This window comes from Ailuropoda melanoleuca, chromosome 12 (genome assembly GCF_002007445.2).
Source record: "Ailuropoda melanoleuca isolate Jingjing chromosome 12, ASM200744v2, whole genome shotgun sequence".
Lineage (NCBI taxonomy): Eukaryota > Metazoa > Chordata > Mammalia > Carnivora > Ursidae > Ailuropoda > Ailuropoda melanoleuca.
The window spans coordinates 39,003,161-39,025,514 of record NC_048229.1 but is presented as its reverse complement, the minus strand read 5'-3'; the positions used below and the strand labels follow the sequence as shown (position 1 = coordinate 39,025,514).

The window sequence follows — 22,354 nt, the reverse complement described above, 5'->3', positions numbered from 1 at the left end:
AAAGCATAAAACAGAAGAAAATTTGGAAAAATTAGGAGAAAGACAATTCAGGAACAAAACCAAAAAAGTAGGTATCATACAGCAAAAAAGAATTCTTTAAAACAGGGTGAGCACACTACAGCCTGCAGGCCAAATGTGGCCTGTTGCTTGTTTGTGTAAATTGTTTTATTGGAACACAGTCATGCCCATTTTCTTACACTCAGGATTTCTCAACTTCAGCACTTAATGACATTTTTGACCAGATAATTCTGTTGTGAGGGGTGGTACTACACATTGTAGGGTGTACAGATCCTCCCTGGTCTTTACCTACTAGCAGCCCTCTCCCACAAAGTGACAACAAAACTGTTCCTGGACACTGCCCAATGTCTCCTGGGGTTAGGAGGAAAGGCAAAATTACCCCTGGTTGAGAACCACTGGTTTATGTATGTTTTCACACTATGAAGGTAGAGACTATAAGAACACAAAGCCTAAAATATTTACCATCTGGCCCCTCACAGAAAAAGTCTCTTGATTTCTTTTGCCATTAAAAAAGGCAAAAAAAAAAAAAATACATACTAGACTAAGAAAACCAACTGCAAAGTATATGACAAAACAAAGTTTCTACAAACTGCTTCAAAAATGACTCCAGTTTAAAAAAGGGAATACATAAAAACAACCAATTCACAGAAACAAAATTCAAAAAACGCTTAGGCATGACACATACTCAACCTCACTGACAGTTAAGAAAATGCAAATTAAAGGCACTTTCTTTTCTCCACTCAATTTAACAAAAGATTCAGTACTCATTGAAGTTGTTGGGAATAGACATACATTGCTAGATTAATGTTGAATTTCAGAAAACAAAGCATTAACTACTGCATTTAAAATATACTCTGCTGTTGGGACTTGAACTCACAACCCTGAGATCAGGAGGCACATGCTCTACCGACTAAGCCAGCCAGGTGCCCCAGTATTAACTCTTTAAATGTTTGGTAGAATTCGCCTGTGAAGGTCTCTGGTCCTGGGCTTTTGTTTGTTGGGAGTTTTTTGGCTACTCATTCAATTTTTGTTTGGTAATTTTTATCCCCATTTTAAAGATGAGAAAGCTGGGGCACCTAGGTGGCTCAGTCATTAAGCATCTGCCTTCAGCTCGGGTCATGATGCCAGTGTCCTGGGATGGAGCCTGCTACTCACTGTCCAGCTCCCCCCTGCTTGTGTTCCCTCTTGCTGTCTTTCTCTGTCAAATAAATAAATAAAATCTTAAAATACACACACACACACACACACACACACACACACACACACACACACTATGCTGTAAGGCAAGGGATCCAACTGGTGGGAACCAATCCACTCAGCAAAAATATAAACACCAACATGAAACAATACATGTGTAGTAAAATTGTACAATTATTTGTAAAATAACAAACCTGAACTTTCACTGGTGGAAGACTGGGCTGCACATATTATGCTTTGTCTTTATGATGCATGAATCTAAAGCTAAAAAGTTACACCTGTAGGTACTGACTGGAAGAAGTCCAGTCATGGTATGTTACAAAGTGAGAAAAGGAGACTGCACTTCAATATGTAAGAGCAATCCTGATTCAACTTTGCTACACACACAAACACACACACACTACACCAACACAAACTTTCTAGACGTGGGCATGCTTGAGTATGGCGAAAAGCATGGAAGGCTATTGGTATTGGCAATTCAGAGAGTAAGTGTAGGGTTGTTTTTTTTTTTTTTGAATTTCATTTATTTATAATCTCTACACCCAACATGGGGCTCGAACTTACAACCCTAAGATCAAGAGTTGCATGCCCTTTGGGGTGCTAGGTGGCTCAGTCGGTTAAGCATCTGCCATCGGTTCAGGTCATGATCCTGATTCCCAGCAGGGAGTCTGCTTCTTACCCACTGCTAGTGCTCTTGCTCACTCTCTCTCAAACCAAAGGAAAAAAAAAAAAGAGTTGCATGACCTTCAGACTGAGCTGGTCAAGCGCCCCGATAGGTTTTAAAAAAATCTTTACAATATATCCCTGTTTTTTGGTAAAACATGTTATATAAAATTAGAATACAACTTTCAAGCTTTGAAAAGAGAAATACGTATACATGGGCAAAAACTGTAAGAGAATCATCTAACATTTGGTATAACTGAAAAAATGTTAGAAATTATAATGAACTTGTGGGACTTCATCAAGATAAAAAGCTTCTGCACAGCCACGGAAACAGTCAAAAAAACTAAGAGGCAGCCCACGGAATGGGAGAAGATATTTGCAAATGACACTACAGATAAAAGACTGATATCCAAGATCTACAAAGAACTTCTCCAACTCAATACACGGGAAACAAATAATCAAAAAAAATGGGCAGAAGATATAAACAGACACTTTTCCAATGAAGACATACAAATGGCTAACAGACACATGAAAAAATGTTCAAAACCATTAGCTGTCAGGGAAATTCAAATCAAAACCACATTGAGATATCACCTTACGCCAGTTAGAATGGCAAAAATCGACAAGGCAAGAAACAACAAACGTTAGAGAGGATGTGGAGAAAGGGGATCCCTCTTACACTGTTGATGGGAATGCAAGTTGGTATAGCCACTTTGGAAAACAGTGTGGCGGTCCCTTAAAAAGTTAAAAATTGAGCTACCCTATGATCCAGCCATTGCACTACTGGGTATTTACCCCAAAGATACAGACGTAGTGAAGAAAGGGCCATATGCACCCCAATGTTCATAGCAGCATTGTCCACAATAGCTACATTGTGGAAGGAGCCGAGATGCCCTTCAATAGACGAATGGATTAAGAAGATGTGGTCCATATATACAATGGAATATTACTCAGCCATCAGAAAGAATGATTACCCAACATTTGTAGCAACATGGATGGGACTGGAGATCATGCTAAGTGAAATAAGTCAAGCAGAGAAAGACAATTACATATGATTTCACTCATTTATGGAACGTAAGAAATAGCAGAGAGATCGGTAGGAGAAGAAAGGGAAGAATGAAGGGGGGGTAAACAGAAGGGGTAATGAACCATGAGAGACTATGGACTCTGGGAAACAAGCTGAGGGCTTCAGAGGGGAGTGGGTGGAGGATTGGGATAGGCTGGTGATGGGTATTAAGGAGGACACATATTGCATGGAGCGCTAGGTGTTATATGCAAATAATGAATCATGGAATATTACATCAAAAACTAAGGATGTACTGTATGGTGAGTAACGTAACACAATAAAAAATTATTATATGAAAAAAAGAAATTATAATGAAACCAGTACCATGATCATGCCTAATTTTGCCTACCTTTATTAATCCTTCAATTCCTCCTAAGGGCATAACTTATCCTCTTAAAACAGTATGTACAACTTTCAAACAAACTTATGAAATAATTATGCCAGTGCAGATAAGATTTAGCAATCATTTCTACCCTTTAAAAAAATGCTTAGGGGCGCCTGCCTGGCTCAGTGGGCAGAGTATGTGACTCGATCTCAGCATCTTGAGTTCAAGCCCCACATTGGGCATAAAGCTTACTTAAAAAAATAAAAATTAAAAAAAGCTTGAATTTTTATTATAAATTGTCCTCCAATGGGCTGATATTCTGTATGATCGATTTAATTTGCCACATAATACATGTTTACATTAAACTTATTTGAAGTATGTATCATTTGCTGAAGTGTGAGGCTAAAGTGGAATCCACTGGATGGTGATTATTCCAAATTTGTCTGCAGCCCATAAGGTAGGATTAAGTGGATAACTGCAGTAACTTCACAACAGTTAAATACACATATTCTATAACAGTTTCTCATTTACTACTTTCCATGGGAAATTGTTATTTTAGGGTCCAGTTTTCAATATGTAAACACGACCTTTATGCATTACATTAAAAAACAATTGGACAGGTAATGAACCATTTTATTCTGTACTCAAACAAAACAACAACAAAAACAAAAACCAAAACCCAAAACCCTATTTTCAATAGGCTGCTAGATTTGACTTGCTATTTTAATTGGAATATTCTTATACCATAAGTACAGTAGATTATTTTTATAGCTGATTTGGATGTTGTCCTTCTCCAAATTTCTTAAAACGGTTATGCTATCCTCATAGCTGTGACTCTTTGTATCCTGCAGACTTAGAAGATTTTATCTGTTAGATATTCTGATACTACAGGAATCCTGTATACCTCTTCTTTATTGGTTCTTACCTTTATTCAGGAAAACACTCTTTCAGGATTTCAGCCATGCTTTAAAGAGCTGAATATAAACAGACACACAATACAATGCTGACTGTAAAAACAAAACATTTCCTATGTCTAACTAAATCAAAGTAGAATCTATGTATACACATAAAATATTTAAGCAAATAATGCTTTTCCATTTCCGATATAGTATAAAAAGCTGAATATAAACTTTTCCTCATCTTACTAAATTAAAGGTGAATAAATATGAATATATACATACAAAAATATTTTTTTCCAGGACTCAGGTCTGTCATAAAAAATTGAGTATAAACTTAAAACAGATATGCATGAAGTTTCTTATTTTACTCAAAATCCAGGGACAGGGCAGCTCTGCATCGCTTCATCAGTTCAACAATGTCAAGGACGCAGGTAATTCCAATCCATCCCCTGTGCCAATCTCAGCCTCTCACCCCTCTGGCAGCAAAACAGTCACAATTCCAGGTATCACATAGACATGCATCCTGTATATAAGAGGACTATTTCCTCCTATTTTGTTAGGAAAGGAAATTTAACCTAAAGTGTACTTGCAGACTTTTGCTCAGATCTTGTATGGCTAGGACTGTTTTACATATATGCCCAGATGCAAAGCAAACTAGGAGAGCAAGACCTAGACTTTAGATGGGCAGCAGGCAGTCCTGGCAAAGGGAGAATAGCTAACACCAATGGATAGGCAACCAACAGTGCCTGCCGCAACAATAGTGTTGTATTTCTTTAAAACTCTTTTTGTAGTTACATTTCCTCTCATTCATGATGCCTGAGGGCTTTCTTCCCCCATCTCAGTAAGTTTTCAAAGATTTTTGTTGTTGTTTTGGGCTTTGTTCTTAATTTGTTAAGAGCTTTTCTACACACTAGAGTCAAATGGCTTATTCATTCACACATTCCTCAGATTTCAACAAGTGTTTACAGGGAACCTATTAGAACAGGCAGTGCATCGAGTAGTGAACTGACAATGAATCGTGCCCATTAACTGTCCGCATTTTCTACACATACTAAAGGAAGTTAATTTTCCCCAGGATAGCTCTGTTGCATCCTGTAACTTTCAACATGGAGTTGTCATTCACTCCAAATTGCAACTTGCTTTGATTTCCTTTCCCCGAGTGAGGCAAGAGGGCAAGGTGAATGAAAGCTTCAGTTTTCAATTTTTCTCCAGAAGGAATTACCTGACATTCAATAAAGAGATGATGTAAGATGGTCCTATAGTCATGGTACACATAAGGCCTTCCTCTCATATGATCTCTATCCACAAATATGAAAATAAATAAAAAGCAGCTCTTATTTAACACACTTTCAATATGAGCCAGACAGTATTCGATGAGACATAATGTAATTATTTAATCTTCACAATGCTAACAAGGTGGTGTTAATATTAGTAATTTATAAGTGAGAAAGTTTAGACCTACTTAGGTAATTTGCCCTATAAGGCAAGTAAAGACTGAGCATTGGTTAAAGCCTTTTCCACTCTGCTTAAGTTCAGGTTAATTTTAGAGGATGAGCTTGCAAATATTTAATTAAGATTTGAGCAGGATGGAAGAGTAACATTACTGTAGCCTTCCTCAAGTATGAATTACAAGATGAATAATTTGTTAGCTAAAACAAACTGGTCTCCTATCTGTATGGCATCTATATTACAGATCCTCTGATTTCCCACAGGGCAAATGACCCTGATGTTGAGAACCATTTGTATGACTGTCTCTGACACATTAACTGCCTTCCAAAGCCTTCCCACTTCCCTTACATTCTTGGAATTTTTTCAGTTTTATATCAATTGAACCCTGATGTCTAATAAATTTTGAAACATAAATAGAAACTTCCCAATCCCTAATAGTTATAAAGTATCTCAGCAGTAACACGTCTAATAACTTCTGGCCCTCAAATAAAGGCCCTGTATCCACAGTGTGAGCTCCAATATTATCTTCAAAGGCTTTCCCACATTCTTTAAAATCACAGGGTGTTTTGTGTTTTACTAGTATGACTTTGCAGATGTTAATATGTTGAGCCTTCCCACATGACTTCATTCACTCCTCTTTCCTGTATGAATTCTTTGATGTTTACTAAGGTGTGAGCCACGAATAAAGGCCTTCCCACATTGCTTACATTTATAAGGTTTCTCACCAGTATGAATTTTCAGGTGTCGATTAAGTTCTGAGCCACGACCAAAGGCCTTCCCGCATCCCTTACACTTATAGGGCTTTTCACCACTATGACTTCTCTCATGATGAGTAAGTTCTGACTTTCGAATAAAAGCCTTCCCACATTCCTTACATTTATGGGGTCTCTCACCAGTGTGAACTTTTTGATGTCGAATAAGTTCTGTGCTACAAGTAAAGGCCATTTTACATTCCTTACATTTATAAGGTTTCTCACCAGTGTGAGCTCTCTGATGTCGAGTAAGTTCTGAGCCACGACGAAAGGCCTTCCCACATTCCTTACATTTATATGGTTTCTCACCAGTATGAACACTCTGATGTCGAACAAGATGTGAATCAGAGATAAAAGCTTTCCCACATTCCTTACATTTATGAGGTTTCTCACCAGTATGAATTCTTTGATGTAGACTCAGTTGTGAGGCACAACTATATACCTTTCCACATTCCTTACATTCATAGCGTCTTTCACCAGTATGAATTATCTGATGAAGACTTAGTTGTGTATCGTAACGGAAAGCTTTCCCACACTCTTTACATTTATGGGGTTTCTCACCAGTATGGATTCTCTGATGTCGAAGAAGGTGTGAGAGACGGGTAAAGGCTTTCCCACATTCCTTACATTCATAGTATTTCTTGTCAGTATGAATTCTCTGATGTAAATTAAGCTGTGAGGTAGATGGAAAGGCCTTCCCACACTCCTTACATTTATAGGGTTTCTCACCTATGTGGATCTTTTGATGTTTACTAAGTTGTGAGTTAGAATGAAAGGCTTTCCCACATTCCTTACATTTATGAGGTTTCTCACTAGTATTAATGCTCTGAGGTTTAGTAGTTTCAGAGCCATGGATAAAGGCACATTTCTTATTTTCTTTACTTTTTTTGCTTTCATGAATTCTCTGATGCTTAATCAAGTCTGACCTACTACTAAAGGCTTTCCCACATTCTCCACATTTACAGTCTTTTTCCTTATTATGACCTATTTCATGTTGAATATCGTGTGACTGGCACCTGAAAGCTTCCTTACATCCCTTGCATTCGTAGGTTTTCACTCTGGTATGAACTATCTGAGGCACTCTATGAACTGTGCACTGAACAGAAGTGGACCTTTCTTCAGAGGTTATTACGGCTTGTCTGAAATGTCCCTCCTCTTGTCTCTCCAAGTGGCATTTGATTTCTCTGTTATTTCTGACCCTAGTGCACTCAAGGTCAGAGCTTGTGAGTCTTTTTATCTCCAGGTGCAATGATTTAATTTCATAACTGTGCTCCTTTGGAAATAAATTCTTGGTTTCTCTTCTGGACTCCCAATCTGTAAGGTAACAAGAAAGAAAACTGGAGGTATTTTCATGCGGCAGGAGAAAGGAAAGTTCTAAGGTAGAAATGACAAACTAAAAATAGTGAATAATTTAAATAGCTCTTAACACAGCACTGAAATTTGGGGGAAAAAAAAAAGCCCAGGGTAGGGGGTGGGAGAAGGAGATGAGAATAGAGAAAATGAGGGGAGCTCATGAAGGAAGTAGTTCTTCACCTCTGGTGAAAATCAGAATCAGCTGAGGAACATTACCAATACGATGTCCAGGAACCATCTAAGACCAACTAGATGAGAATCTAAAGGAGCAGGACATTACATTTAACAGCAAGTCCTCTCATCTCCAGCTTCAAAATATATCCAGACCTTGACTACTTCTCTCTACCAGTATCTCTACCACCTTGTCCAAAGCCATCTCTCACCAAGGTTAACACACTTTCTTAACAGATCTCCATACTTTCTCTGTTGCTCTCCTAATACTCCATACCTAACACAGTAGCCAGAGTGTTCTTGTTAAGTTAGATTAGGCTTTTCTTCTGCCTCAAGTCTTCACTGGATTTCCCTCTTGTGCAGAGTAAAAGTCAAAGTCCTTATGTGGCCTACAAAACCCTCCCTGAACCTGTCTCACACTACCCTCTTTCTGACTCTGCTCCAGCTCCCTGACCAACTGGATGTTCTTCAAACTTGTGAAGCACATTTCTCCTCAGAATCTCTGCCTCTTCCCTAAGATATCAATATGGCTTGTTCAAGTATTTTATTCTGACCTCTATTCAAACATGAGACCACTCTTTATAAAACAGGCCCCTTATTACTCTACTTACTGTATTTTTTAGCGGTGTGCTTATCATCACATATCATTTTATCTATTTCCCCAACATTATTTTTAAAAAATTTTAATATATATTTTTAAAGATTTTATTTATTTATTTGACAGAGAGAGAGAAAGAAAGAAAGAGAGAGAGAGAGAGAGAGACAGAACAAGCAGGGGGAGCAGCAGAGGGAGAAGCAAGGTCTATATAATGCCTGGTAAAATGATGTTGGCATTTTATGCTGTATGGGAAGTTCCAGACATCAGATGTCAGAGATGCTGTTATTTTAAATATTTTGGAAAAACAATCTGGTAGAAAAGGAAAAATATAAAAAGCATGGATTTGAATCATATATTTGGACCTTAAAGGAATGCTCAAATCAAAAAGTAACATCCATCAAGGATGTTCCCATTGCTCCCATCCTGCACAATCACTCCTCAGAGCTATAGAATCATTCCTCTAAATCGATCTTCAGACTCTCTGCTTTCCCCACTCTGTGGTCTCATTCTAGCCCAAGGCCAAATCACAGGGACTTCCCAAACAGACTCCTAGCAAGTTTCACCATTTTCACTCATGAATCCTCTGATTCAATCTCTACAGGACAGCCAGAGACAGGTCTTAGAAATCCAATCCAATCATGTTCCTATCTTGTTTAAACCTTCAATGGCTGCCAAGTGTCCTTAAAAAAAAAAAAAATCCAAATTCCTAGACTTGGTGAGAAGGCCCTGCATGCCATGGACCTCCATTCAGGTCTTCCAGTACACCCACCCATGACTTTTTCTCCTTGGGGCCTTAAATGAATACATTCCTCCACCCTCTACAGCATTCCCACCATACTGCCTAGATCCTACTACTTCTCCTTCCAGCTTCATATCATTTGTCATGATCTGAAAAGTTTTACCAGTCTGGTAATATTGCCCCTAATATTCTCTCACAGCAGTCCCTTACCTATAACCATTTCCTCTAAAAAGACCCTCGTTTCTCTGGCCATTGTACAGGCCAGGTTTCTAAAAAAGAGAACTTGCAGGGTTATAAATGTTAGGGATTTAAATCAGCATACTTCTTGACCCTAGCTACTTCCTAGGTTATTTGTTGTTACCTTTTATTTCCTTCCAGTGTTTGTAGCATCCTTTTTATACAACCAAAACAGCACTGACTCTAATAGTTTGTATCTGGCTTTATTCATCTAAGCATTATAGCATAGTTTCAAAAATATTTTACAAAAAATATCTAAAATGTTGAAGGTTCTGTATCTCAATTGTGGTAGTAGTTATATAAATCTACACATGCTGTAAAATTTCATATTAATATACACCAAAATACATATAAATAAAAATAAATGAGTGTATGTGAAAATCGGTGAAATCTGAATAAGGTCTACTTATAGTTTCATCACTACTATTGCGCCAACATCAATTTCCTGGTTTTGACAGTGTACTAGGATTAGGTAAGATGTTATTGTTAGGGAAAGCTGAGTGAAGGGTACGAGGGAACTCTCTGTATTATTTTTGTAACTCCTTTGAATCTTAAATTATTTCAAAATAAAAAGCTAAAAAGAAATGGTAACAGTTATAAGCATGTATGTACCTAATAAAAGAGCCCAAAAGTACATGAAGCAAAAACAGAATTGAAGGAAAAAAACAGACAATTCAACAAATTGAAGACTTTAATGCTCTACTTTCAATAATGGATAGATCAACTAGCCAGAAGATCAACAAGAAAACAGAAAACAACATGCTCTTAAATAACTGATGGGTCAAGGAAGAAATCACAAGAGAAATTAGAAAATGCTTTGAGTTGGGTGAAAGGAAAACTTAACATACCAAAACTTATGGGGTACAGTTAAAACAGACCCTAAAGGGAAATCTACAGCTTAAAATGCCTATATTAAAAAAAAAAAAAAACAAAACCCAAAACCGAGGAAGGATCTCAAATCAGATTATGGAACTAGATAAAGAACAAAGTAAACTCAAAGATACCAGAAGGAAGAAAATAACAAAGATTAGAGGGTAGATGAACAAAATAGAAAAAGAACAGGGAAATCAACATAACTCTAAGTTGGTTCTTTGAAAAAGATCAACAAAACTGGCAAACCTTTAGCTGGATTGACCAAGAGAGAAAAAAGAAAGAAGACAAATACTAGTATCAGGAATGAGAGATATCACTACCAACCTTACAGAAATAAAGGGCTAGGGCTGGGTGTGGGGAGTGCCTGCTTATGGGTATGGGGTTTCATTTTGGGGGTGATGAAAAGGTTCTAAAATTAGATTGTTGTCACAGTTGCAAAACTCTGTGACTATATTAAAAACCACTGAATAGTACACTTTAAGTGAATTTTAGGATATGTGATTTCTATCTCAATAGAGCTAGCTGCTTTAAAAAGTCAGGACAAAATTGGACAAAGTGCCAGGAAAATGGTTGTCTCATGGGAAGAAGGAAAAGTGCTTCCTTCCTGAAATCAGAAGCAAATATGAGGAAGGGTAGCAAGAGTGCTAAGTGGAGTGAAAATCTGAGGCCTCATGCTGATACATCCTTCCTTTTTTCTCCAGATCTCAGACCTTTTCAGCAAGCTTTCCTATTAATAGCTAGATGTACTGCCTTCTCACTGGCCCCCTGGGTGACCACCTGCCACGGTCTTCCTCAAGGAGTCACCATCACTCACCTGGGCAGCATTCTTTTGTTTCCTGACTCTTAACCATCCAGGGCTCCTTTCCCTGCTCCAATAAGGAGATCACATCTGGCTTAGAATCAGAAAGTCCTGCTCAAAAAAAAAAAAAAGGACAAAGTTATGTTTATGTGTACCAGAATTAAAATCAACCCGATTATCAAGAAAGAGTAAGGAGGTTAAGGGTCAATGGAAGGGGTGAAGGTCAGAGGAACCAAAATAAAACAAAAAAAAGTGTCCAATGGAGCAGCCAATTCTTTTTTTTTTTTTCTAAGCACATATATATATATTTTTTAATTTGACAGAGATAGAGACAGCCAGCGAGAGAGGTAACACAAGCAGGAGGAGTGGGAGAGGAAGAAGCAGGCTCATAGCAGAGGAGCCTGATGTGGAGCTTGATCCCGTAACGCCGGGATCACGCCCTGAGCCGAAGGCAGACGCTTAATGACTGCGCCACCAAGGCACCCCGGAGCAGCCAATTCTAACTTCATAATGGATAATCCCTTCTTTGGGAAGCAACAAGAATCATTAATTCATTAATTCAGCCAGGCATTTGAGAAGCACTCATGAGAAATTCATAAAGAAGAACATAAAATTCCAGAAGGCCAATTCTGAATTTTGGGGGGCACATAACTTACCCAGTGAGATGAGGTTGTTATAATTCTCCAACATTACATCTCGGTACAAAGCCTTCTGAGCAGAGTGCAAGCATTCCCACTCCTTTTGAGAGAAGTAAATGGCCACATCTTTGAACTTGAAGCCCTGGAACCACAGATCAATACACTATTTGTGAAACTGATAGGCAAAATCTTTCCAGTGGAATAAAAAAAATGAAGAAAGCAATTGCTTTCAATGTTGAGAAAACAGGCTGTGCTGGGCCCTTTAACACGGATGGTTCAGTGTGCAAACAAGAGTGATCAGAGTACACCATTCTTGGTGCACACACATCATGCTTAAGCATGCCTGTAGCTGGAGGAGTAACCTCTTGGACTCTATCCTCTTCCATTATCCTCCCAGGTCTGGGAATAACCAAAGTTCAGACAACTGGTGCTTCCCAATTAAGTAAAACTATACACGCAAGCATATAACACATTTTATGTTCACCATACAACACCTGTGACTATCTCCCTTTTCATTCTCCCCATAAAGAAATATTTTAAAAACTCTGAATCATTCAAAAATATAAAATATCTATTTCTGAAAATAGGATTTGAATAGAACTCGGTGATTTATAACTTATGATTTAATAATTTCTTAAAAACACATGCCTGCAAATATGCTAGAATATTAAAGCCTGATCACTTTTCCATGTAACCAAAAATTCTAAAACAGACATCGTTTTTACTGGCTGTATGGCAACCCATCTTCTATACTCTATGTTCTTATTTTGGGGTATGAGGTTGCACAAGTTCTCTAAAGTTATTTTGCAGTATGAGTCTTTTCTCAACAATTTATATATCTGGCTGTAAGGCTCCTGTTCCTATAAATTGTCCCTAACTCTACTCTCCTGGTTTCTGATCTGCCAGAACTGATGGGAGGAAGATCCAGACTCACACTGATGTGACCCAAGATGAACATACACTACAAGTGTGTATGTCTCTCTCTCTTTCTGTCTCTCACACACACAGACATACATACACACAGAGTCTGTCTTTCTTGATTTGAGGGAGGGTAACAAAACTTTGCCTGCCCTGAACCCCAGAGAATCCAACTGTATGTGATGTATTTAGAGGAAACAACTTTCCCAACTAATCTGAGTCCAGAAGGGCCTGTTCTGACTTGCCCCGGACGGATCCTTGTTCTACAGCCTGGAAGACACTGAGCTCCTCAGCCATGGAGGCATCTCAAAGACATGGTAGAGCTGCCAGGCCCAGGAGCACAGGATACTTGGGCAGGCCCAGCCCTGGACACAGTTTCTGCAACAGAGGTCTCCAGCCTCTCCCTGGCCTAACAGACTCAGTGTATCAGGTACCTCCTTAGCTTTGTTCCCTTATCCCAGAACTGGAGCCCTTAAGACCCCACCTAAACCCTCTTTCAACAAAGACCCTGTCCAGAATCATCACTACTGAGCCAGACAACCCACCAGGACCACCAGGTCTTGAGTAACCTTGGCAAAGCTCAATGCCCTGGATGCAGGTTGCAATGGCCTTAAAAGAAACCACAAATTCTCAGAATCTTTGTGGCCAACACGTTCTGGTTCCTAATCAAGATCACAAGTTCTCTAAACTTGGCTTTCCTGCCTGACATTACTCCCTCTCGCTGCAACCCCTAGCCTTATTGCTGAAAGTCAGTGTTCACTGCATCTCAAGTACAATTATTGCACATTAAGCACTTTAAGTTTCTGGTGACTTACATGTATGAATCCTCAGGAAAAGCCCATGAATCCTAACTCAAAGGAAACTTTAGCTCACATAAGTGAAGTCATTTATTCAAATTTGCAGTTAGCAGTGGGCATTGCTGGGTTTTGAATCTAGATATCTCCAACTCTGTAGCTGATAGTCCTCCACTTCTGGCTCTTAACAGATGCAGCTGGGGATTTCTGAAGATCCTTTAAAAAAAAAAATCCTGTACGGGGCTCTTCACTTAGAGGAACAGAAAATGCTTGGTCTGCTCTGTGTGTCACTACAGAGCAGGGCATTCTCTGAGGGGAAATCAAAGGTAGAAGGGAAAGGGAGGAAAGAAGCAGTTCTGCAAACAAAATTCCTTTATCTGAAAATATCAAAATTCCCCATGACTCTGGCTCTGTGTGGACACTTGGGGACATGATGATTTAGATCCAGCACCTGCCCTTAAAAAGCTCAGAATCAGGAAGGAAAAACAGAAAAGCAGAGACAATCACAGGACATCAAGCTCTGCGAGGGACTGGTTACCATGACCAAATCACCAGCTGAAAATTAAGGTTCTAAATATTAAAAACATTTTGGGATGCAAGATGATCTGGCAAAGAAGGAAAGTAATCTTCAGAAGCTAAAACTGAGTCAAACTGAGAACCAATAGGAGTGTGCTGAGCCGCTGACACTTATTTTACCAGAAAACTTCTGCTGAGCCAAGACGACCATGAGCTTTGACATTCAAAGAGTGGGGGGAAAGGAGACCAAGCCTATAGCTGGTCAAGATGGGAGTCTAAATGGTTCTGTACTGCAAAGACTTGGGACCTCTAGGATCATGCCCACAACATAAAGAAAAAGTAGAAGCAATACTCTCATTCGTAGGTGCTACAAGGAAAATGGCTTGACTTGAATCCTGGCAGTGGGTGGAAGAAAAACATTTTCCCCTGAGGAATTATAACCACAAGTGAGCCCTCCCAAGGTTTGTGGCTCACATGCACATTACTGAGATGAATCTATAAAACTTTCCATTTATAAACCTACTTTAAGGTGGCTCTGGTTTGGCAGTGCTCTTGGCAGAAGCAAACACAGACCTTCAACCAGGCCTCAAGAATGCATAAATAGAATTTCAAGGAAAATGACCCAAATGTCAAAAATAATAAAACAGAACAACATTGTGAACATACTAAATGCCACCAAATTGTACACTATAAAATGGTTAATTGTATGTTATGTGAACTTCACCTAAATAAAAAACTAAATAAAAATAAAACATGCACAGAGGCCTAATTCCAGGATCAGAGAGTCAGGAAAATCAATCGTGTAATTGTTTCAAATTTCCATTAGATTTTAAACTTTCCACAATAAAAATAAAATGTTAGGGGGAAAATGTCACACCTGCACAGATTCATTTGTTACATAGATAATGACAAAGAATATAAAACAGATATATTACAAAAAGGAGGTAAGATAGTGAGAAACAAAACCAAAAAATGACAGGTAGTCTTTAAAAAAGACTTTGTCAGGGAAGAGTTTGCGTGCCCGAGCATGCATGCGTGCACAAGTGCACACAAGCATGGGGAAGAGTCAGAGGGAGGGAGGAGGAGACTCCGTGCTGATGTGGCACTCGATCCCAAGACCCTAGGATCGTGACCTGAGCCCAAAACAGACTCTTAACTGACTGAGCCACCTAGGCACCCCAAATGACAGGTAGAGTTAAAAGGAAAAAATACTTCTAGAACAAAAAAACCTAGTATTTAAAATTAAGTCATACAATGGCTCGAATAAAGTATCTCCAGAGAGAAAAATTACTGACTACAGATATAAAAAGAGATTACTCAGAATGCTATCAAAAAGGACAACATGGGAAAGGATGAGAGAGGGCAAGAAGATAAAGTGAGAAGGTTTAACAGATATCTAACCAGAGTTCTGGAAGGAAAAAGAAGAACTGAGAAAAGGCAGTAACTGAAGACCTAATCGGGGCACCTAGCTGGCTCAGATGGTAGAGAATGTGACTCTTGAACTTGGGATCGTGAGTTCAAGCCCCATGCTGGGCACAGAGCTTGCTTATTAAAAAAAAGAATGAAAGAAAAAAGACCTAATGGCTGAGAAATTTTCAGAACTAGCAAAAGAAAGCATTATTCAGAAGCCCAGTGAGTATCAAGAAGAATAAATAAAAAGAACCCTAGACAAATATATCAAAACTGCAGAGCACTAAAAACGAAGAGAATATGTTAGAAGCAATTTGAGATTAAAGACGATTATCTATATAGAAACACCAGTCTGACTGACAGATGATTATTCAATAGCAACAATATAAACCAGAATACAGCAGACTATCTCAGTCAACTGAGAGAAAATTATCTTTCACAAATGGGGGCAAATCAAGACATTTTCAAAAAACCCAAAACCCCAGAAACGCATTAAAGTATGTACTTCCATCTGAAGGAACGTGATCCCAAGGTAGAGGGTTTAAGATATAAGAATAATGAACAAAGAAAGTGGTAAATATGTGGATAACGAAGCTAACATCGAAAAATATAAAATAAAGATGTTTTATGGGTTAAAAAAAAGGTAGAATTAAAACATCTGACAACAGTGTAAGCTGTTTAATCAATTAGATTATCCTAGTTCCTTACACTACTCAGCAAGAACATAAAGATGTTCTTTAGTTTTGGACACTGGTAAGTTAAAATACATTAAAATTTCTAAAGTAACCACTAAATAATTGAAACTAGTTTATAACTTTCAAACTCACAGAGGGGTGAAATGAGATTAGAACAATATGGAAAAGGTAGAATAAAAAGCACAAACTAAGCCAATAGTGATACTTTCGATTATATCAGCAATTTTTTTAAAAAGACTATTTTTAAGTAATTTCTACATCCAACATGGGGCTTGAACTTACAACCCCAGTATCAAGAGTCACGTGCTCCACTGACTGAGCCAGCCGGATGCCCCTATATCAACAATTAGTATTAATGGGCTGAATGATCTCATTAAAAGATAAAGATCAAAAACCAAAGCCCAGATATATGCTATTTATAAAAGACACATCCAAAACATAAATATCCAGAAAGACTAGAGGTAAAAGGTGAAAATATAACTTGTATACACCCCTAATAAAAAATAAATACATATTATATATAGACACACACGTACACATAAATAAAATAAAGAACAAAATTATGACAAATCCTCATTATGAGAGAATACATCACTTGAAATAATTGATAGACACAAGAGACAAAATCAGTAAAAATAAAAATTATTTAAATTACAAAATAACAAAATCAACAAACTTGATTTAATGGCCATATATAGAATAATGCACCTTATTCAAATAACATTCTTCTCAACCATATCTGGAGGATTCAGAAAAACTGATCACATTGGGTCTTAACACAAGACAATCATTTTGCATGAACTCCTACTAATAAAAAGATGCACATTAATAGGATTGTCTGGCGGGGCGGGGGGAGCTAGCAAATGGAACGGAGAGGTCTTGAATGACAGGTCTTCCCTGGCAGGACTAAAGATATCCTTACCGCTTTATTCTAATACTAGGATTGGTGCTCCAGTAAATATAGAATGTGCTTTATAGTAAATATATAACGAACATGAGAGAGTTGGAGCTTTGTCCTGAAAGTAAGAGGGATTCACTCAATAAAGGAAGTGACACGACTGGACTATTTTACTGGCAAGGAGTAAAAGTAAAGCCAGGGAGCCCAATTAGAGGACAATGCACTATCCATCCCTACACAAAGGTCTTATCTGGAACGCAAACAGTGGAGTGAGGTTATAAGGCATGAGATCAGGGAAAAGGAAAGAGACAGAAGCAATGGGACTGAGACCAAGAGGTAGGAGTTGGGGGAACTCCAGGTTGCCAGTTTAAGCATACATTCAGGTGAATTTCCATCACTATCCCCTTCTCCAAACCCTGTATAATGAACACATGATATAGAGGAAGTTATGAGGAAGCCCATGGTCACACAGCAAAAATAGCCTAAGACTACCATTTCTCTAACAGTACATAGCTTCCCATTAAGAGAGAAAGGGGGCGCCTGGATGGGTCAGTAGGTTAAGCAGCTGCCTTCGGCTCAGGTCACGATCCCAGCGTTCTGGGATCAAGTCCGACATCGGGCTCCCTGCTCCATGGGGAGCCTGCTTCTCCCTCTCCCTCTGCCTGCCTCTCCCCCTGCTTGTGCTCACACACTCTCTCACCATCTGTCAAATAAATAAAATCTTTATTAAAAAAAAGAAAAAAAGACAGCGAAAGGACAGTCTACCACGCTGAGGAGAGGAGGAAATAGAGGAAGAAATGGACAGTTGTCAAGGGTTAGGGCAAGGGAAGCTGGAGTTCCTCCCTTACCAAAATGTGCTAAGAATTGATGGGGAGGATGTAGTTTTTCCTCTGAGAATCTGAGGAAGGTTCTGACCAGGATGGGAATAGGAAGACAGACTCAGCAAGTTTTAACAGAATTCAGGAGAAAAGTCTGAGAAAGGAAAAAGTAGATTAATCTAGAATACAATGAGTATTTTATTAGTCTTTTGAGAAAAAGGAACCCTTAAGAACTGACTGGCCAGGATTAATGAAGAACCACACTCAGACACATTCAAGGAAAACACCCTGAACATACCACAAATATTATGCCATTCTTTAAAATTGACTGGTCCAAAGTCATAGAAAAGTCTAAATAAATACCCCAAATTAGGAATTTTACAGCCAACATTTGCTGGTCATGTATCTCACATCAGATGCTTAAAGACTGATTTGTATGGGCAAAAGACAAAGTACTTTAGGAAAATGTGAATGACTTTTTTTTTTTTAGATTTTATTTATTTATTTACTTAGCACAAACAGGGAGAGGGGCAGAAGGAAAGGGAGAGAATCTCAAGCAGACTCTGTGCTAAGTGCAGAGCCTGACAAAGGGCTCCACCCCACAACCCTGAGATCATGACCTGAGCTGAAATCAAGAATCAGGCGCTTAACCAACTGAGTCACCCAAGCACCCCTGAATGACTTTTCTGTATTTGTATTATGACGGCCATGACATAAAGGAAGAAAACATTTTCTGAAAACTCTGAATCTAAAACACATACAAAATAGATTAACTGTGAAAAAATATTTTTAAAACAACTTATAAATGACAGAATATGCTTAACGTATACACTTCTTCAACATAAACCAAAGAAGACAACACTTTTTGACAAGTAAGCAAAAGTAGAGGGATCCCAGTCGTACTACTTGTTAACTGTGTAAGTTTGGAGTGACTTAATAGAATCTATTTCCTCATCTATCAACTTAGAATAATACCATATTTCATCAATTCTGAGGTACCACTGATTGTAAAGCCATCATTACTTTATACACCAGGAAAGAAAAAAATGCCATCAACGAAACTAGGACTTGTCAAGAATTGTAAAACCAGTCCTGATTTCAGAGAAGTTAAAATGTTAAGGAAAAAAAAATGCATAACAGAACTGAAGAAATACAGTCATACCTGTGTCACAGGGTTATTAATGTGGATTCAACATGGTAACACGTGTAAACTTGAAAACTTGAAACTACAAGCGGCTTAAAGTAAACACTCAATAAGTTGGTTGCTTCTATCAGTAGCATGATCCCATTCTGAAAACAAAATTACATACCTATACATACGTACGACAAAATTTGAAAATGTTAATCCTGATTATCTCTAGATGGTGAGGCCATGGGTGACAACCTTTCTTAACTTTCTCAAGTTCTGAAATTTTTGTAAAAATTGCATATTACTTAAGTCATTAAAAAGAGAGCAATTAGGCTATTTCTATCTTGGGGGGAAAAAGTATGTAAAACTGAAGGGGGCAGGCAGGCCTTCCAGGCTGTTAGAAATTTGGAAGCAAACAGGCTATTGCTTGTGTCTCTGAAGCAGTCCAAGAAGGAATTAGTGGTACTGAAGCGAGTAACCTCATTCTGTTCTTTAACTGCCCTGCCAAATCAGTGAGGCACATCTGTCACAACTATTCTGGGAATGAATAAAATCCAGGGAAATGGAAATTCTAGATTGATGAGACAATGTATGCAAAGCAGACAGCCCCGGTTTAGACTCCTGTCTGGTTTAGGAAAACTGTTCCATAAATTTGGTTTTCTTCTCTCTTACCCTTTTCCCAAATCACTATTGTAAATCTTCTGGAGAGAATCCTGAAACAAAATACTGTTTTGAAAACCAGGAAGGCCCTTCCAACAAAAGAGTACCAAATACAACTTACCTCCGCCATGACTTTTGATGTACAGTGGTTTTTCTCTCCTCTTCTGGATTCTTAGAGAATGAAAAAGATGGAAAAGGGTCAAGAAACTATGAGATAACAGACTCTTCCGGGAGCTCACAGGAGTCCAAGTCAGAGCAAACCCTGGCTCCACTCCAGGCACCGTGAATGAGCCTTAAGCCAAAGAAGCCAGTGACCCCACCCCCACTCCTATCATCACACAAAGCAGGCGACCTTAGGGGCCCAGATGGGAATCGGGAGAGAACCCCAGACTGTGGCCTCATTCCTCCATAGGAGCCTGACTGGGTTCTTCCACGCCCTGTATCTTACACTGAGCCCAGATTTTTGGCTCTACAACACAACCTACGGGGATCCATCAGTCAAAATTCCACACTCCTGTCCTTTAAAACCGGGGGCACTGCTATGGGCCTGGATCCCCCGAGGCCTCAGGGTAAAAGCACAGGGAAGTGGAAGGAAGGGCTCACAGGCCCAAGCTCTAGAAAACCCCGGGACACCAGAATTAGCCCCGGAGAGAAGGCCATTCACCGCGTTGAAGAGAGTGTGGCGGTTTCCGTTGTCAGTTTCGGCTGGGATCCAGAATCCAACAGGGGCTAAGAAGGCTCAAAACGCAGGCGGGGTCTGAGACTGCTCCAGAACCCATCCATTCGCTGACCCCGCTCAACGTCAACCAAGAAAGTACAAGGGGAGACGCCTTTCCAGTTTTAGCTCCAAAAAGCAGAGTCGGCGACGCGGCCGGCCACATGGGGTTCTCACACTGGGTGGTAGAGAGCCTCTCTTAGTGTACTAACCACCCCCGTCGGCACTGGTCGCCGAGCAACGGAGGTCGGGCGCACAATCCCCGGCCGGGAGTATCGCACGGACTTTCTGTCCAGGCAGGAGGTCACACAGCAACGACACTTCTGATCTCCAGACACTTCCAGCCACCTCCAGGGACAACATGAAACCATTCGCCCACCCCGTGCAGATGCGCGGCTGATACCACCCTACCCCGAGTGAAGAGTAGAGACCTGGACATTCCCCTACCTCCCCGACGTCCTTTACCTTTCGAGGTGAAAACGCAGCCTAGAAATGCCCAACAGCCACCCACATGTAAGACTCCAGACAGACCCCGGCCCCATCCGGAGCCCCTCACCGAGCACTTCTCGCGGGTCCTCACACTCCAATCTGGTCGAATCCGCCCCAAACCAGTGAGTCAGGCCGCCCGCAACGCCCCGACCCGTTGCGCCCGAACTCCCTCCAACCCACCCCGGCCAGCCAACTTTGGCCGGAAGTGCAAATGCCGCAGAGCCCTCAGGAAAATGTAGTCCCGGCGAGGAAAAATCCAGCCAGAGCCTGGCCGGCACAAGTCTTCTCCGTCCAGTGTCGCGTCGTGTTCCTAGCCTTCAGTGAAGGCCAGTACTGACAGCCCAGCCTAGCCTGAGCATCCTGAGGACCTGGGCGAACCGACAGGTCCAAGTAGCAAGAGTTGGCTGCTGGGGGCGGGGCGGGGGGGGGGTTGTGGACCGTAGAGGCTTCTGGGAAATGTAGCCAGCAGCGGCGGAGAGGGTGGGCTGGTTCGCCGCCAGCGCCACTCAAGTCCTCAAAGTTAACCCGTGCGCAATAGTCCTCGCTGCAAACTGCGAAATGTCCAGAGGCTTCTAGCAACCGTAGTTAAAGGTCGGGAAGCAGACAGTTCAGAGTCCTCTCCACAAGGAGCCACGCTTTGAGAGCGGGATCAGGAGCGGACGACTCCCGGCTACACCATGAAATAAGAGTGCTCCCGGGCCTGGGCTGTTCAGCCCGCCCCACGATCCTTCCCGGTCGAGTGTGGGTTGAGAATTCATTCCCCTGTCCCCGACGCCACCAGAAAGTGCAGTACCCCCGTAGTCGGTACTGCTGCAGGGTAGCAACCCGGCGTCCTGACTTTTCAACCCAATTCGGGCGGGGTCACAGGGACGCCAGGTAAGGGCCCATCCTGGAGGCTTTTGGGAAATGTAGTCTAAGGCTAACGGGTTGGGAATGTGGCGGAGAACGTGAATGAAGGGTGGTAGTCTTGAACTCAGGATGCAGGGGTCTGAGAAGGCCACGGGGAAGCAGGAGGATAAGTCGAGGTCCCTAGTAGAAATCATGGAATACCAATACTGAACTCTATGTGCCATGTATTAGTGTTTCCAAACTTTTTCTAAGTACATAAATACAGATAGAAATGCACTTGGGTCGTAAGATCTTTGGAAAGTTACACTAACACTTGTTAATTGCTAGGATGTGTAATTGTGATTTGTTTTACTTTAAGAGTATTCCTTTCTATTTTGGCCATTATCATGTCCTTATAAGACGTTACTTATTGCATTTTGTTAAATATAAAATGAATAGACTCTGAAATTGATGAACTAGAAAACAAAAAGTGGGCCAGATTCTTTATTTTTATTTATTTTTTTAATATATTATTTATTTATTTGACAGAGATAGAGACAGCCGGCGAGAGAGGGAACATAAGCAGGGGGAGTGGGAGAGGAAGAAGCAGGCTCCTAGCGGAGGAGCCTGATGTGGGGCTCGATCCCAGAACGCTGGGATCACGCCCTGAGCCGAAGGCAGACGCTTAACGACTGCGCCACCCAGGC

The 22,354-nt window shown here is 40.2% G+C and overlaps 1 protein-coding gene across 1 annotated transcript; it reads right to left on the bottom strand.

Annotated features, from left to right (window-relative positions):
- Nucleotides 1-3,823: 3,823 nt before the first annotated feature.
- Nucleotides 3,824-21,136, bottom strand: LOC117795239 (zinc finger protein 568-like; the record flags this gene model as incomplete). Its single annotated transcript, XM_034639017.1, has 5 exons — nucleotides 3,824-7,683; nucleotides 11,155-11,250; nucleotides 11,796-11,919; nucleotides 19,737-19,786; nucleotides 20,887-21,136. Coding segments are annotated over 5 exons (1,962 nt in total), but the record flags the coding sequence as incomplete, so codon positions are not given.
- Between the last annotated feature and the right edge of the window lie 1,218 nt (nucleotides 21,137-22,354).